General features: G+C 66.0%; 4 protein-coding genes across 4 annotated transcripts in view; 1 reads left to right on the top strand and 3 right to left on the bottom strand.

Annotated features, from left to right (window-relative positions):
• The window catches only part of EMIHUDRAFT_199375 (hypothetical protein), a gene marked incomplete at both ends in the record, with an annotated part of 6,398 nt that extends 3,081 nt beyond the window's left edge, over positions 1–3,317 (top strand). Inside the window, 2 exons of the mRNA XM_005793527.1 lie at positions 336–2,294; positions 2,481–3,317. Of these exons, the coding sequence (XP_005793584.1) occupies positions 336–2,294; positions 2,481–3,317 (2,796 nt within the window). The remainder of the gene's footprint in view (positions 1–335; positions 2,295–2,480) is intronic.
• Positions 3,318–3,964: 647 nt separating this feature from the next.
• EMIHUDRAFT_97410 (hypothetical protein) lies at positions 3,965–6,074 on the bottom strand (the record flags this gene model as incomplete). Its single annotated transcript, XM_005793526.1, has 8 exons — positions 3,965–4,127; positions 4,188–4,320; positions 4,388–4,486; positions 4,542–4,569; positions 4,653–4,757; positions 4,964–5,103; positions 5,183–5,341; positions 5,450–6,074. The coding sequence occupies 8 exons, from the start codon at positions 6,072–6,074 to the stop codon at positions 3,965–3,967; spliced, it is 1,452 nt and encodes a 483-aa protein (XP_005793583.1).
• A 1,259-nt stretch (positions 6,075–7,333) lies between these two features.
• Positions 7,334–10,075, bottom strand: EMIHUDRAFT_199372 (hypothetical protein; the record flags this gene model as incomplete). The annotated part of the gene is made up of 6 exons (XM_005793525.1): positions 7,334–7,417; positions 7,598–7,651; positions 7,865–7,987; positions 8,261–8,611; positions 8,771–8,938; positions 9,425–10,075. The coding sequence occupies 6 exons, from the start codon at positions 10,073–10,075 to the stop codon at positions 7,334–7,336; spliced, it is 1,431 nt and encodes a 476-aa protein (XP_005793582.1).
• A 3,137-nt stretch (positions 10,076–13,212) lies between these two features.
• Positions 13,213–15,155, bottom strand: EMIHUDRAFT_448701 (hypothetical protein). The gene is made up of 3 exons (XM_005793524.1): positions 14,307–15,155; positions 13,885–14,234; positions 13,213–13,338 (listed from the first exon to the last, which is right to left on the bottom strand). The coding sequence occupies exons 1-3, from the start codon at positions 15,138–15,140 to the stop codon at positions 13,305–13,307; spliced, it is 1,218 nt and encodes a 405-aa protein (XP_005793581.1). The 5' UTR covers positions 15,141–15,155; the 3' UTR covers positions 13,213–13,304.
• Between the last annotated feature and the right edge of the window lie 2,241 nt (positions 15,156–17,396).

The raw sequence follows: 17,396 nt of genomic DNA, 5'->3' as shown, positions 1-17,396 counted from the left end.
TTTGGCATCGTGACACTTAGCCGACTCGGCCCAAATCCTCTCCCGCGCCACCACCCTCCCCGCCCTCGCCCCCGCCGCCCTCGCCGCCCCCGCCGCCTCCCTCGCCACCGCCGCCCTCGCCGCCGCCACCGCCCTCGCCTCCGCCCCCCTCGCCGCCGCCGCCACCCCCCTCGCCGCCGCCGCCCTCACCACCACCGCCCCCCTCGCCGCCACCACCCTCGCCGCCGCCTCCACCCTCGCCCCCGCCGCCCTCGCCGCCGCCGCCGCCGCCATCCCCACCGCCACCTTCACCACCGCCCTCTCCGCCACCACCTTGCCCCGACTGCAGCGGTAAGACCATCGAGCACGTCATCTACGCCATCGTGCACGGCTATCCCGACAGCAAGTTTTGGAATACGTGGGCCGATGGAGCTGTCAACGCAATCCCGCCGTGCACAACGGAGCTGATTTTCCTGACAATGGGCTACCAAGTTGATAAAACCGTGCAAGAGATCCAGGCAGCGTGCCAAGATGCTCGCACAGACGCCATAATCGTCACCGTCCCATATGAGGATCCGGAAGACGTGACGAAAATGATCAATGCCATCAACTCTTGCGCGAAGTCCAGCCTGACGTTTTACCTCACCAACACTGACGAGGCCTGGAAATACGGTAGTGACAACTACGCGCCGAGCGAGTATGAACCGATCCCAAAGGTCGCCAATGATTGGAGCGGCTACGCTGGGAGCTTTAGTTACGAAATGGGCGAGGTGTGCGGCCGCTTCATCCTCAGCAACGACCTGGATTCCGCGCTTGAGGGCAAGTCATCGACAAGCACTGCAAATGCGATGTCCTTCTGGACCACATCGCCCTTGCGCTTAACTCAGATTCCCATCTACCAAATATACTTGTTGGCGAGGGAGGTGAACAATACCGGGATCGTCATGAGGTCAAAGGGTATCGTGGACGCGATGGGCACCAACAGGATTTGCGGCCCTTCCGATGAGCCGGTCACGACAACTGGGGGGACAGCAGACGAGGAGTCTTTGTGCACCTTCCCGTTCGAGTACAAGGGTATAACGTACAGCGAGTGTACAAAGGTCGACAACGGCAACATCGCCTGGTGCTCTCTTGACACGGAGTATGACCTTCGATGGGGCAATTGCGTGTGCGACGGATCGACCGTCGGAGTCGTCAGCAATCAAAATGAACTCGACACCTCGAACTTCATCATCGCTCTCGGGGTGGACGCGGCGCAAGCACTCATCGATCAGGGCATCTCCCCATCTTTCCAGTGCGGCGACGATCAAGACAGGACCACACTGCCCTTTTACGGCCAGACACCGTACACACAGGGGGCCGCGGCGGCTATGCAGCAGTACGCAACCATCATCAAGGAGGAGTACATCCCCTCGGGCCTTGCTACGTCAGCCAGCGGAAACGGGTTGTGCGCCGCGGAGGCCGAGACGGAGCCATGCGATTTCTTGACACACCCTTACACGCCTGCGTCGTGCCCGCTCCGCCTCACCACCATCACGCACGCATACGAGGACTCGCCATTTTGGTCAAGGTGGAGAGAAGCGTCGACGACGGCGGCGCAAGACTTTACTCACACGTATGTCGCCACTGCATACGACGTGTCTCGCCATGTCGCTGCCATCAAGGAGGCGTGCGAGAAGCAGGACCCGTCGGAGGACGCAATCGTTGTTACCGTCCCATATCCTAAAGGCGAGGGCTACGAGGAGGTCGACCAAGCCATCAACGACTGCTTGAACCTTCGCCCCACCCTTCCGATCGTGACGACCAACACTGACAGCTACCACAACCCGAGAGTGCTCAGCTATGTCGGCTCGGAAAACTACGCGATTGGCGAGGTTTGCGGCCGAGCTGTCTTCACCGACGACCCTGCGGTGATGCAGGGCAGCAGACCGCTGGTTCTCTCGTCGTCTGTGATGACGAGGCGTGCAGTCGTATACCAAAGGCAGGAGGAGCTCCTAAACGAAGGTATCAACAACCGCTACCGCGCCATCAACAAGACGGTCTTTGATGCCAAGGCGGTGTACGGGGTCTTGCGCTTTACAACGCCGTCCGATGTGGCGAGCTACATAAGCGGTCTCCAGGTTGGCGACCGTGATGCTGTCATTATGGTGCTTGGGTACGATGCGGTGGTCGACATGCGGGCAAGTGGGGTTCGGGTCGACTTTGCGTGCGGCGACGACATGGACGACACCATTCCGCACTATGGACAGCACGTCTGGTCACAGGGCGTGGGCTCCTCGGGTCAGGCAATTACCGCCGCGCGCGCAGAGTGGCCCGTGCTAATTGGCAACGCGCAGCAGTATCAGGATCCAAAATCACTGAAGCCTATTGCATTCCGGCCCTTTACTCCCCCTCTACCGCCACCGCCCTCGCCGCCACCATTCCCGCCGCCAGCACTGCCGCCTCCCTCGCCGCCATCTCCCTCGCCACCGCCCCCGATGATCGAGGGCTACGTCTTCGAGAACAAAGACAGCGACCAGCAGTTCACGGAAGGCCTCGACGAGTACCTCGAAGGCGTGACCGTCTTCATCACCAACGGACAAGTCACTTACACCGTCGTCACCGACGCGAACGGCTTCTACAGCCAGGAGCTGCCGTCGGCGGGCGAGTGGACTGTGGTCATCGATAAACGGTCCTTCGCTCTGCTGAACAAGCCGTCGCTGAGGCAGACTCTCGGCGCCGAGTCCACAATCGTCGAGGTGCCACCCGGCGGGGTGGGGAGGGACCTAGACGGCTTCACGCAGCCCTCGTCTCTGAGCGGCACGATCTTCATGGACGCGGGCTTCATTGGATACTACGATTCCGACATCGACGACGAGGGCCTCGAAGGCGTGACCGTCATCATCACCAAGGGAGACGTCACGTACACCGTCACCACAAACGCCGACGGCAACTACGCTCAGGAGCTCCTTCCCGGCGAGTGGACCGTCACCATTGACACGTCCACGCTGCCGCCTGGGCTCGTGCAGACGATGGGCGAAACTCCCACAGTTGTATCTGTGCCATACGGGGGCGTGGGCACCGACCTGGACGGCTTCACCCTCTTTGACCCCCCGTCGCCGCCTCCGTTTCCGCCGCCGGCCGCCCCTCCTCCCACTGCGCCTTGCGGTGAACATGTGTCCCAGATCGAAGAGCTGCGTGTGGAACTGACACGTATCGTGCAGGAGCGGGACCTCGCAATGGCAGCGGCCACCACGTGCCAACGGGAAGTGGGCGTCTTGCGAATTCAACTACAGCAGCTGCAGCTCGAGAACTTTTACCGGGTGTTCCCCACGCTGGCCCCACCACCTCCAGCGTAGGTGCAGTAGGGGCCTGGTCTCTTGTGTGCAATGAATATGAAGTATGATATGCTTTGCTTCTCTCCCGTGCCTCCGGGACTGGGCGACAGAAACCCACGCCGTACACACACACAGGAGACACACGACAAGTCCAAGAGAGATGAAACTGTACAGTTTATGTGGTGTGTTGATGTGTACTACACACACGACGTGGAGAGAGCGCGCTCACTCAGGTCTCAGCAAAGTCAGTCAGTCAGTGTTACACACACCTCCTAGCACGGAGGACGGGCCCGCACGCACACCCACGCTGCGCACGGGGTTGGGGCTCGGCGCTCGGGAGCCGACACGAGGATCGAGGGGTACTGACCGTGTTCGCATCCCACGCACGGCCGAGCGCCTCGGCTGCGGAGCTGGCTGCCATACAAGCTTGTCCAAATTGCATATTGGCAAGTTTGTAGCCCCACTCGTCGGCATTGCATGCACGTGGTTGAGTGAGTTAAGCTCTTTTTTATAACCCACGAGCCACGTGGAGTCGGCACTAACCACATAAAGTATAAATCAGCTATTCACGCAATGAGAACCTCTTTTGACTTTTCTGTACGTTTTTCTCGGTATCTATTGGACGCAACGAGTGGTACGTCTTTCACGTAGTCGCCGATGTGTATTGATCACCGTCCAGTGGAACGCCCTCTACTGGCCAAGCTGGCCCCAGGCACAGCCGAGTCCGACGTCGCTGGGCGCTCATCGCCCTGGCGCAGCGCGGCCGACTCTCGGACCATGCCGTTGAAGTTGGCATCCTCGCACATGCGTGTGCGGATGGATGCGTTGCGCCTGCGGCGGCGGGCGCCAGTGAGGCGAGAGCCAGGGGAGGAAGGGCGGGGCGAGGCTCACAGGTGCTCGCGGATGAAGCTGCGAAAGAGCTCGTCCTTCTTGTCGCGGAATAGCTGCCAGTTTTGGCGCGAGACGGAGGGCGGGTGGGGGCAGTGGACGACAAAGGCGCGCGGCAGCACGTAGAAGACGAAGCCTGCGTTGCGTGCGGGCTGCGGTGCGCCCGGGTGGCCTCACGCACGGGCGGGAGGCGGAGCGCGCACCGAGGAAGCGGAGGTGTTGTATCCACTCGATCTTGTTCTTCCCGTAGCCGACGAAGCGCTCGTCGAAGCCTGACACCGCGGGGGCGCGCTGCCGTGCAGCTATTCGCGGCGACCCACAATTCGCTACCCGCGTCTGTGATAGCGTCTCGCTCACCCGGGGTCGTGTCTAGCCGCGGCACCACCTGCGAAACGGGGCGGTAGTGGGTCCCGCAGCGATCAGCAAGCGACGAGAGGCTCGAGAGGCTCGGGCGCAGGTGTAGCACACCAGGTACGGCTCGTATCGCAGCGACTTGAAGCAAGGAATGAGCGAAGGCCACGTCGCCCTCCACCAGCGCGGGTAGTCAGTGGAGAGGTGGGTGTCCGTGTGTGCCTGGGAGGGGGGCGGCACTCGAAAGCAGTCGCTCGTGGGTGCGCGAGTGGGGCGGGTCCCGCCGAGTGCGCCTTGAAGGTGGAGCAGCGCGGCGGCGAGGTGCGCTTTGGGTCCTGCGCCCCCGACACGCAGTCGCGGAGGGCGGCGAAGGTGTCCGGCAAGTCCTGCGCTCGCAGCCCCGGCGGTGAGGGGGGAGGAGGTGGGACCGTTGGTGGCTGCCGCGCCGGCGAGAGCGCCCTGGCGAGGGCGGCGCGCGAGGCGGAGGAGGCGTAGTCGGTGTGCCCCGCGTTGTACTCGAAGGCAGGGAGGACCATGGCGAGCTTTCGCTGCCTCAGAAAGGCGGCGCCTGTCGGAGAGGAATCGTGCGGCCGCCGTTGCAGTGGAGGGTGCGTCCGGTGTGGGGAGGGGGTGGCCGGGTCGAGCACCTTGCCGCAGCACCTCGTTGTAGCTGTCGGTCGACGGCCAGAGGTCGATGTCTGTGAGGAGGAAGTGCGAGGTCTGCACGCGCGCGATCGCAGTGTTTCGCAAAAAGTTGACGGGGTAGCCGGCAGATGCCTTGCCATGCACCTCGGCGACGCTCGAGCCTGCAAAGGAGAGGCGGGGAGGGGAATAGGCCGGTCCTGACCGTGCACAAGGCGACTGGGCCCCCGGGAGGAGAGCGCGGGAGAGCGCGGAGCTTCTTTGCGCTCGACCTGGCTGCCGCGCGATGCCCGCGAGCCGCCTCCTCTCCGCCTGCATGTACCGCTCCTCGGGCTCGACGCAGAAGATCGCGATCGAGATGGGCCCGCCCCACCGCTTGGCCAGGTGGACCACCATCCACGCGCGGTCGTCTGAGGTCTGAGAAACCAACGTCACGTCGTACCCGCTGGTGCTAATGCTGCGCCCGCCGGCCCCGTCGCCACCGGCGGGGCCGGCGGCGGCGCCGACTCCCGAGGCGTTGGCTGCTGCTGTGCCGAGCCGGTCGGTCTCCGACTCCCGCATCGTCTGCTCTAGAGCGAGCTCTTCTTCGCCCACTCGATCAGCAGAGTCCTCTGGCGTAGCCGCGGCTGCACTCTTGCGGTGCCCGCCGCCGCCGCCGCCGCCGCCGCCACCGTCGCCGCTGCTGTTGTTGGGCACAGCGGCACGCCACCTCCTGACACGTTTTGGCCCGAGGCCTGGAATCACGCCGCCGAGGAAGCCGCGGTCGGTGCTGTGCAGATGCGATTGCAGGATCAGGTTGGTCAGCAGCCCACCACCGATGCACACAATGCAGCCAGCACGTCGTGCGCTGCGAGCAGTGGAGCTGCGGCGCTCCGTGCGCTCAAAGGCCACCTTCATGCCAGAGAAAAGGCCGAATTCTTGCGCCAGTTGAGCCGAAGCTGTGGGGCCGCGGGGCCGGGCGCCGTGGAGCCGCGAGAATTCGTTCCCCTGAAATAAATTCAGCCTGTGCTATCATGGAATCCCTGGGACCCTGTCGTGTGGGTGAACCCTGCCCAGGCCCCAGCCCCCCTCCGTGTCGCGATGCGCTCCCCGCTCCCCTTCCCCTGTGTCCCTGATCGTCCTTACAAGATCCTGCTCGCGCAGGTGGGGACCCTGTCCGTCTCCCACCCCTCGTTTGGCGTGCCCGTTTTATTTATTTATTTATTCAGCTATCATCACTAGGTGTCGTGTCCGCGTCCACTAGCTCCGAGTAGAGGGGGCGGTCTGCTGCTAGGGGGAACCTGGAGCGCGGAGCCAACCCTCGGAGAGTATTCTCGAATCACTAGCTCCGAGTAGAGGGGGCGTTCTGCAGTTAAGGGGAGGTTACTTCCCCCAGGATTGGTCTTCTCTGCCTGCGGGAACACCCTCGGGCGGCCGGGTGGGGCTGCGGCTGGAGCTAGCATGGCTCGGTAGAGCCGAGACCCCGTGTTGAGGCGGCGCTCCTGTGGGCGGCTGTAGAATCGGTAGATTCGACCTCAGATCTCCAGTATTCAGTGGATGGACGTCCGGACGTCCCTTTGTGTTCCTCTCGCCGTCCGCCAGCGAGACGCTCTGTCGCTGGCGGCCGCAGTTTCTGCTTTCTTCTACTCCCTACTATCATCTCGTTCCCGTCCTACCAGAGAAAACCTGGTACACGGAACCCTCGGAGAGTATTCTTTAGCTCCGAGTAGAGGGTGCGTTCTGCTGCTAGGGGAAACCCGGAGCGCGGTACTATCCCTCGGAGACCCGTGTTATGGCCCTGCGACCGCGCAACCCCCCTAGCTAGGGGTCAGGGCTCTCTCTAGCCCGTACGAGCCCGATCCCGAGCGTCCGGCCAACTGGGTGCGCTTCTCAGCTCCCCGGTCCTGGGCGTGAGGTTACTGACCGCACTCCAAGTGCTCCAAGTGCCTCAGGGGCATTTTGTATACCGAGGCGGTGCCCGGTGCCGAGCGCAGGCAGAGCCCACAGGTCGGACCTTAAGACAGCGTTGTAAATCCCTGGGCGAGGGTGGTGGCGTTCGTCTCTTGCTACTAGAGGCACACGTCCAAGAGGGAAAGCGCCACACAGCGCTCACCGGCCGCATGAAGCATGATCCGCACACACCATGATCCGCAACACACACACCATCAGGCCTCCAGTCAGGCCTGGCTCTCGCTCTCGAACCCCGAGTCGTCGTCGCCGTGCACCGCGTAGCTGCTCGGTGGTTCGGGCGATGGGGGCGCCTCGGAGACGGGCGTGGCCGATGGCGCGGGCGCAGCCACGGACGCGCTCGCGTCCTCGCCTTGCGGCAGTGCTGGCGGCGGCGGCGGCGCCGGTGGCGCTGGAGCCGAGGCAACCGGCGGCTGTTGTGAGGCCTGCGCCGGCTGCGCCTCACCGCGCGGGCCGTCTGCGCCGCTGAGGACCTCGACCTTGGCCTCGAGCCTCGCCACGACCTCGAGCAGAGAGGCGACTTGGCCCTGCAACATCTGGACCTTTGCGCTGTCACCGCCTTCCGAGGCCGGGTCGCCCTCCCTCGCCTTGGCAGCGCCGCCTCCGCCTCCGCCGGAGCTCACAGAGGGCGCCGCCGCCACCGCCCCGCTCGCCGCCCCGTCGCTGGCTCCGCCCTCGCGTGGGGCTCCGCCCTCGCCTGGGGCGGCCGCGAACTCGCCCTGCCGCAGCGACTCGCGCACAGCCCACTCGAGCTGTTGCTCCTCCGTCATGCCGTCGGGCGCAGCAAACGCGGGCGGCGAATCCGAGGCGGCCGCCGGTGGCTCGCCTCGGAACGGAGACGGCGGGGCGCCCTCGAGCGACACCTCTGGGGCCGCCGCTGCCCGCCGGTGGAGGCTGCCGGCTGAGGTCGCCCTCGCGCCGTGCGCCGCGGCGTGCGAGGCGGGCGGCGGGCGGCGCGGCTCCCACCAGGCCACGGGTGGCGGGGCGTCGTCGTCATCGTCCGCAGACCACTCATCGTCTGTCCGCTCCTCGGCGCTCCACTCGGCGGCGGCGGCGGCGGCGGCCGCCGCCGCCGCCGCTTCAGCGCGCTTCGCGGCGCGGCGCGCACGGCGGCCGATCGCCTCGCGCGTCTCTACCAGCGTCTTCTCCATCGACTTGGCCGACGTCTCAAACAGCCACCTCTGGGGGTCGCCCGCCACCATCCCAAAGAGGGAGGGGCAGAGCGCGTGCAGTCGCGCCACCCCAAGCGGTAGCAGGATCGCGGCGGCGATCCAGAGCGAGACGGCCAGCGTGCCTCGCGAGCCGAGCAGAGTGATGGACGGGAGCAGCGCGGCGCCGGCCACGCCGAGCGCGGCGCGCGTGTTCGCCGTCAGCTCGAAGAAGGAGGGAGGGGCTTCCTTCGCGCCGACGTCCGCCGCGCCGGTGGCGTCGGGCAGCGAGGCCGTGGGTGCCCCGGCCGACGCGCCGGAGGGGTCGTTCTGCTCCTCCTCTAAGGACCACTCGGCGGCGGCGGCGGCCGCCGCCGCCGCCGCCGCCGCGGCTGAGCGCTTGGCGGCGCGGCGCGCGCGGCGGCCAAACGCGTGCTTGCCTGCGAGCTGCTCTGGGATGGGGAGCTCAAAGATCCAGCGCTCCGGGTCGCCGGCGACGGCGCCAAAGAGCGAAGGGAAGACGGCGTGCAGCTGGGCGACGCCGACCGGCAGCAGGACGGTCAGGAAGAGCCACAGGGCCAGGACGAATGCGCCCCCGGCACCAAGCACCATCGTCGAGCGAAGGAGGAGGGCGCCCGCGACGGAGGCGGTCGCGCCGATGGCCACCTGGTACTTTGTGAAGGTGAAGGCGAGTCCGGCGGCGGCCAAAGACGCTCCTCGCCACCCCACGCGCCCGAACAGCGAGACGAAACGCACGAGAGCCGCGGACGCCGTCGTCGCGGCGGCGGCTGCCGGCGTCGCTCCGTTGCGCGCGGGTGCGGCGGCGGAGGCGGCGGAGCCCGCCTTGTGGGTGTCGAGGGGAGCGTCTGCGGCGACGGCGGCTCGTGGCGCCGAAGCCGCGCCTGCCACCGAGGCGGCAGCGAGGGCAGTCTTGCTTCGGCTCCGAGGCATGCCGGGCGCGGCGGCGGCTCGGTGCGGAGGAGGCTCGTCGCAGGGCAGACACTCCGCGCCGCCCACGGGGCCGCCCCCCTCCCCCCCGCTCCCAGGCGCAGACGCGGCGCCCGCGCCCGCCTGCGCCCTGGACAGCTGCCTCTCCGCCTGCGCCGCCCGCTCGGCAAGCGCTTCCAGCAGAGCCGACGCGAGGGCGAGGACGGGAGCAGTGCGGCGCTCCTCCGTCAGGTGCTCCCCGAAGGGCTCGGCCGGCCGGGCCAGCATGCACACGCGGCAGACGCGCTGCTCGTCGTGCAGGCAGCAGGCGTAAAACTCGACCGAGCTCTTGTATGCTCCGCACCCATCGCATTGCCGCAAGACGCGGTTCTGCCGCCGCGCGTCGCGCGCCTCTCGCGGCTGGCGCTCGCGCGGAAGCTTGCATGCCCTCGCAACGGTGACAAGTGCTGCCGCGTCGGGGTCCACCTGCCTCTGCGGGTCCATCGAGGGCGGCAGCGGCAGCAACACTTGGTGGTACACCAGCTCGCGAGGCAGCACGGGCGGTGTCCGCTCGTCGCCGGCGAGCGCCTCTCGGAAAAAGGCGAGGGCGGCCGCGAGGAACGGAGGGGACAGCTTGCGGCGCAGAACGCGGTCCGCCTCAGCCGCATCCATACCGCCGCCCAGCAGTGCCGCGTGCACAGCTCCTTCAGCAACGAGCTGAGTGAGCGTGTCCGGGTCGAGCAGCTCGGCCCGGGCTGGCTCCGGAAGCTTGGCGAAGACGCGCCGGAGCCTCTCCGGGTTGATCTCCCATCGGCGCGAGTGCCAGCTGCGCTTCTTGCGCGAGGAGGGACGACGAGCGAACGGGCAAAGCAACATATGTATATGTACATGCGTGTGTGTGGACGCGCTCCTCTGGCGCTCCTCGACGAGACTTCGAAGAGACTTCTCCACGAAGAAAAAGAAAAAGGATTTGAACAAAAGAACTCTCTCTCACAGCAGACAGGCTCGACACAGGTGCGAACTGGCGCGTGCTAGTACTATCACCGGCACACCACCGGAGCCGCCTAAGCGACTCCGTTAAGAGCGGCAATGCACTTGGCACCGTGCACAATGCCGCTGTCCCCGCACGCTAGCTCGTTCACCGTCTGCCACGCCACGGCGGTGTGGAGAACGACAGACAAGCGCTAAAGAAAAAGAAAAGAATAAGAGAAGACCTTTACGTCGAGTGCAAGAAAAAGAATTTGGCAACGAAGGGGACTGGCGCGCACTGGCACTAACACGGGTACACCACGGGAGCCGCCTAAGAATTCAGCGCAGAATTCGGAAACGCATGTCTCTCTCCCATAGCGCGCCGGGCGTCCCAGCTGGGGGAGATCTGGAAGGCCGTCGTCTACCACTCTTGTCTTCTATCCCCACCGGCAGGTCCACCCCGGCGGGTTCCCCGCCCCTCTCAGCAGGGTGCGGTCTGGGCCCACGCCGTCGCTCGCTGTCCCGGCGTCTGGGGCTGTGCCCGCGCGTCGCGTGGTTGCTTTGGCGACGGCTCGGCTCGGCCCGAGGCCGAGCTGGCGCGCTCGAGGCTGACTCGCGGGCTCCGAACGACGCCCCCGCTCCCCACTCGCTCGATGGCACTCGGACGCGGCGAGGGAAGCGCCGACCGCCTCGTTCTGGGGCTCGGCGTCGAGATCCCGACTGACGCACGGACTCCGGGCTTGTGTTCAGGTATCCCGGTGCCAGACGCCGCCGCACGCTTGCGGAAGGACGCCATCAGCTCCGCCACATCGCTCCGATCTGAGGGCTTTCTGGACTGGTTCCGATGCTGTGGAAGGTCTATGTTCCACTCTTCGAGGCCGTGCACGTAGAAGGGCTCGGCCGAGAAGCAGCCCCAAGGCTGACGAGCGTCGTCGGCCTTGTGCGGTGTCAGGAGACCGATCACCGTCTTGGCTACGCTCTCCCTCTCGTCTGCTTCTGCATCCCCCAGCATTAGCCGCAGCGCCACCGCGCTCTGCTTGCCTCCACGCTTGAGGAGAGCACGACAGCCACTTGCACCGCCTGCTCTACCACGGACCTCGACACCGGTGTTCCGACTGAGCACCTTTCAGCTTTCTCCCGGCCGGGGTGGGGCGCGCGCGGGGGCGGCGGGTGTGCGGGATGTCTGTGGGGGGCCGAGAGCGATGTGTAATGCGTGTGTCCGCCTGTTTGTTTCGTAACATCGAAGGCTAGCTCAAAAAGAATTCCAGAATTTGCCGCGCAGTTCTGGCGCGAGACCGCGTGATATAACATTCCGATGAGCACTCTTCAGAACCTCGGACTGCGTAGCCGGAAGCGCCGTGCGTTGGGCATCGCTCCTGGAGACGGTGCCAAGAGCGTGGCGAAAGCTGCCAGACCTGCAGCGGCTCAACTGCCGCAATCAGCGACGCAGATGGGCCTCGTCACGATCGAGGAGCGCGCCGAGGCCAGAAGCGGCTCCGCAGAGCTGTCACACGTGGCGCAGGGCGGGGGTGGGTGCGAGCGCGAGGCGGACAAACCGGCGCAGTGCGCCCCGAGGCGGTCTGCGGCACCCGCCATGAGGGCGTCAAGGTCAGCTTCGTTGACGCCGGTCATGCAGTCGCTGGCACACGGCCTCACGCAGTCGAAGCTGCCCGCACAGATACCCGCACAGCCGGACTCGCCTGTCGCCACGCCGAGCGGCGATGCAGAGCGCACCCCGCGGACGGCCCGCGCCCCGCCTGCCGTCGCGCGTTGCTCGAGTCCCATATCGCCGCCTCGTCTCCCGGCGCACCTGCAGCAGATTGAAGAGGCCTTCATCGCGGTCGAGAGCACGCTCCTCTTCTTCCAGGGGAAGCGGGGCGACCAGCCGCTCTTCACCGCCCTCCAGCCGCACCTGCAGCGCGCGACGGGCCGCACTTTCCCGCCCGAGATGCTGCAGTCCATCCTGGGCGTGTGGCCAGAGGCGTACGACGTGACGGCGGTGTGGCCGCCTTCGAGAGGTCCGCGCATTCCGGGCGCGGTCGAGGTGCAAGACTGGCTCATCTGCTCGCCGTCGGCGCGAAGCACCCCGGCTCCCGTCTCGCCCGCCGACCTGGGCGCACGAGCGCAGGTCGCTCTCCTCTCAAATCCGGCGCAGTCGCGCACCGCGGCGACCGCTGCCGCCGCCGGGCTCGGCGCTCGCCGCGCGGAGATGCGCGCGCGGCTGCTGCAGCACGTGCACGCCGAGCAGGATTCCGCTCCGCCGAAGGCGCTGCTCCCAGAGCGGGCTCGCCGAGGCGGGCCGATCGCGCGCCCTCACCGGCCGCCTGAGGCAGGGGCGCTGGTCGCGCAGCCAGGTGCCGCGCAAGAGCACGCGGCTGCGCCGCAGGCATCTCGGGTGCAGGACGCAGCGGAGGCGGCCGCGGTGGGCTCGAGCAAGCCCGCGACGGACCCGAAGCTCGCAGGCCTCTCGGCGGCGCTCGTCGAGAAGATCATGCTGCGCGAGGCGGCGAAGAAGAGCGCCGCGGCAGCCGCGCCGGCGGTGCGACACGCCAACCTCCAGCGGCAACTTCCCAACATCGCGCTCGCCGTGCGTGCCGCCCTCCACCGCGAGCGCGGCTCGGAGTGCGCCGCAAGCGCTCTGCCGATGGCGCAGCTGCTGGACCGCTTGCGCTATCGCTTCGCATCCGCAAATATCTCGACAGAGGAGCTGCGGGAGCTGCTGGCGCTGCTCGGCCAGACGGCGCCGCAGTGGTTCTCGACCGTAGACACGGCCAAGGGCGCCATCGCTAGGATTCAGAACCGCGTGCCGTGGCCGTTCTGAGCTCGTCGCGGCGGAGGGATAGGCTGAGGACCAAGAGGGGACGCTCACACCGTTCACCGAACACGAAACCCATCACACGACACACTTCCATGTCCATGTCCATCTTGTGCCATGTGTGGCCATGTGTGCGGGAAGTGGGATGCGTGGCCATCATGGATATGTGGCGCGTGCAGGGTGTGGCGTCGGCCTTGTTGTTGTTCAGAGCTAAAAAACTGTTCCTGTCGTTCAGACCTCGCTAGACACGGAGGACTTGCTCACAAGACCTCATAATCAACACGTGATGGTGATACACGTACTCACGATCTCGAAGACCTCTTACAACACGGCCGCCGCCGCGGCGAGTCCGCCTCTAGGCGTGTGGGCGCGCGCTGCCGCTGCCGCGCGCTTGGCCGTTGCGAGTGCCTCCGCATCCATGGGTGTGGGCGCGAGCGGCGGCGAGTAGTCCAAGCCGCTGCCAAACTGCCAGCCCTCGACAACGCGATCGAGCTCGAATCGTGTCTCTGGCGGCAGCAGCGGCGCGGCAGCCTTGGCGAGCGCGCGGCTCTGCTCCGAGCCGAGGGCGGAGCCGAGGACCATCGCGGCGAAGTGGACGAACCAGTCGGCGAGGGGGACGGGTCCGAGGCGGATAAGGATCTCGACCGCGGTCAGTGGCGCCGAGAGCATCAGCCCGCCGATTGTGAGCGCGAGGCCGTCGACGCGCAGCGTGTCCTGGAGGAAGGGGAGCATCACCGCCTCCCCGCGCGCCTCCATCACCTCGAACGTCGCGACGAGGACCTTCGAGATGAAGTCGGCGGACCACGCGCCCTGCTGCACCGGCGGGCGCATCGACGCCTGGAAGAGCCACGCGGCGCGCAAGTTGGCCTGGTACGGGTTGATCAGGCCCAGCTGGCCGCACGAGAGCGCGTCGGCGGCGAGAGCGCTCTCCACGGCGTCAGAGAGCCGTCCGATGTGCCTCGTGATAGCCCCAAATCCGCCGAAAGAGAGCGGGCTCTGCAGCCCGCCCGCGTCGCCGATCTGCATGACGCGGTCGAACTGGACGGGCAGCGGCGAGTCCTTGTACGAGGTGAAGAGCCCAAACAGCACTCGCTCCGGCGTGAGGTCGTCGAGGTCGACGCCCTGGTAGCGTGGAAGCAGCCTCCAGTAGTCCTCCATGATGTCCATCACCGACGGCCTCTCCGGCTCGAGCCCCATGTAGGTGAAGAGGTACGTCGTGCGCTGGGTCGCGCTCGCGCTCGCCGGGAACGCCTCCCAGAAGTACTGTGTTGGGCAGCCGGCGCCGCCCGCCGCGGGCTCGGTGAGCGTGTCCGCGAAGATGACGTCTCCAAACGTGTTCAACTCTTTTGGGTAGCCGTCTGCGCACGAGCCGACGACCACGCACACCCCGTCGGGCGGCGCGCCGCCGCGCACCTGCGCGACGATCGGCGATCGCTGCCCCATGCAGTCGATCAGGAGCCGCGCGCGCACCTCGCGCCCGTCGGCGGCGGTGAGCACCGCCGCGCCGGGCCGCACGCGCACCGTCGAAAGGGGCGTCCTCTCGAGCACGACTCCGCCGGCCGCCTCGAAGCGCGCGCGCGCGCACCGGACAAGCGCCTCTGGCCGGACGCCCACGTTGAGCACGTCGTTGAGCCACACGTCGGCGCCGCCCTGGAAGCCGCAGCGCACGGGGTTGAACTCGATGCCGATGACCTCGTCGAGCTCCTCGAGCGAGAGCACGCCCGCCTCCACGAGCTCCATCACCTCCTTGCGCGACGCGTTCCAGTCCTGCTCGCGCCCGCGCAGATCACCGCCCTCGAGCACCGCCACCCGCAGCCCGCGCAGCACAAGCGCGGTGGCGAGCAGGATGCCGATGTTGCCGCCAGCAACGACGAGATCGTACTCTGCCGTCTCCACAGCTGCGGTGGGCTCGTCGAAGACGACCTGCTTGGCCGGCGGAAGCTCACCGGCGCGCAGCCTGCTCCAGGCGTCGTCGAGCCGGAGCAGCGCGTCATACGTGGTGGCGCCGCCCGCACCACCCGTCTGCACGTTGGGTGGCAGCTTCGCCATGAGCTGCTCGGTGAGCGTGGCGGCCATCATCGTCGGGCGTGCGCGAGGCGTGTACGTTGGCGAGAAGGCCGCGGTCGCCGCCGCGAGAAGCCGAAGTGTGGCGAGCATGGCAGAATAAGTGCGCGGTAGATAGAGAGACACACTTCACACCCATACCGGGTTGGTGTCCAGTCCGAGCCTGACTGTTCTTCACCTTCCTACATACATACATACAGCCTTGTTATTGAGAAGAAAATACGGCGCGTGGCGCTGTGCGCTGGTCTGTGAGAGGTTGAGGTGCGAGCCCTGGAGGCCCTGGGATGGGGGTATTCACACATGCATGCATCTCTCGAGGTTCTCGAGGTGGATATCCTTTGGCCGCGTTGGGTAGCATGCATGCATGGGCATGCATGCACAGACACACAGCGCCTTCCCCTTCCCCCTCAAGACCTTCCCAAGGGCGAGGACACGCGCAGGCCGCACCTCTAGTGAGGGAGGCCCGCATAGTATGTATGTGGGTGACTCGGCTGCCGCCGCCCCTGCCACCCCTGTGTCAGTGTGCCTGTGGTAGCGAGAGACTGCCAGCGAGAAGCTGGAGGCAGGTCGCTAGACTGAGATGAGACCGCCAGTGGAGTTGGGATTCCACCGTGCACCGCGCTGGCGAGCCTGTCGTGTCCCTTGTCAGGAGCAGGAGAGCCCCACCTGTCCCCCTGATCGTCCTTCCAAAATCCTGCTCGTGCAGGTGGGGACCCTGTCCTCCTCCCCTATCCCTCGTTTGGGTTGTCTGTTTTCTTTCTTCCTTAGAGAGGAGAGAGATTTGTTTGCCTCGTTGGTGCTGGTTGTTACGAGAGAACGACGAGAGTGGGACGACCGCGAGGTGGCATGAAGGTTGCAGCGAGAATCGGCGAGAGACTGCGAAGAGAGGAGAGGCGGACGCCCAAGGGAGAGAGAGAGAGATTTTTAGAAGCCAACAAGAAATGTGGCACACACAGTGATTTGGGCTCGGCAGCTTGTCGACTACCAGCCGAAGCCGGAGTCGGAAAACCGTAGCCGAGATGGTCGTCGAGGGTGTCGAATATGTCATTCGCCTCGCTAGCTTCTCTCCCAAGGGTGGGCGACGGCTAGCGCATCACACCCCTCTCCTTAAAATCCCTGTGTGGTGGCGGCGTGCATTCCTCCCATCCCTCCCTTGGGGTGTCTGTTCTTTCTTTTTTGTGCTGGGCTGTGTGTGTGTGTCATTTTTGTTTCTTCTCCCCCTCTCACAACACGAGCGAGGCACGGGACTGGCGCGCACTGGGTACCTAAGAAATGGCTTCGCGAGATCGCGCCACTCCCTCCGCGGTCCCCGCGGGCGGCAGCGTGGCGCGGGACGAGACACGGGTCCACAGCTCGAGGTCGTTTCGCAGCATCTTCCTGATCGCTGCGCTCTCGCCCTCCGGCAGGGTCGCACCCCCTCCGTCTTCCCGGTACGCCTCGTCGCTGACTTGCGTCGCCAGCCAGCGATCACCCGTCCACGCGGCAAACCGCGCCAACGGACGCTCGGCCTTGAAATCCACCTCGTACAGCATCACAAAGACGGATCGGAGGAAATAGTCGGCGAGGTCGACCGGAGAGCGCAAGCCGCTGTACTCGGGACCGAGCATTCGGAGACCTTTCGGCGCAAATGTTTGCGTATACACGTCGCCAAAGTAAGCAGCGTACGCGGTCCGAGTCATGTTTGGGCATCTCAGCCGCTCTGGGTCCTGCCATCCTCGACATTGTCGCCCCCCCTCAGCGCATCCCTCGCAAAAGTAGCTGTAGCTCGACAGCAGCCGGCTAATTGGGTGCCGCAGCAAGGTGATGTAGCGGCAAGGACGCGGCACTCGTTCGCAGTACTGAATCGAAGGCGTGGCGCCATCGTGAGTCGATGCGAACAGGGCGACGACATCACCGTTCGCGACAGAATGGCACGAGCCGTCGGCGTCCGTCCGACCTCGCGTCTCGGGATGGCACGGCCCCCCGCCGAACGTCCGCCAGCCGTACCGTGCCGCACGTTGCGCCAGAATGGCCTGCACACGGCCGAATCCGGTCTGGTCGAACGCGATGAATGCGTAGACCAGCCCACGCGTATCAGCAGTCTTGCGCGCGCCACTGTACGTGCTTCCACCAACACCGCGGCTGCCGCCATGCCCGCCAGCAAAACCGTGCCCGACTCCCTGAGGAGTTGCAATCACCGCGCCCGACGCGAGCTGTGCTTCGAGGGCGGAGAGCCGGTGCTCGACGGCTGCGAAGCGTTCCTCCATTTCGGTGCGCTTGAGTGAATTGGCATAGTCCATCCTCTCAAGGCTGGCTCCGCTTGCAGTCACAAAATCGTCGGCGCGCATGGCTGGCGCTTGGATCGCGCAG

This window comes from Emiliania huxleyi (genome assembly GCF_000372725.1).
Source record: "Emiliania huxleyi CCMP1516 unplaced genomic scaffold EMIHUscaffold_10, whole genome shotgun sequence".
Taxonomy (NCBI): domain Eukaryota; phylum Haptophyta; order Isochrysidales; family Noelaerhabdaceae; genus Emiliania; species Emiliania huxleyi.
Note: the sequence above shows the minus strand (reverse complement) of the source record. Positions and strands in the feature narration are given on the sequence as shown.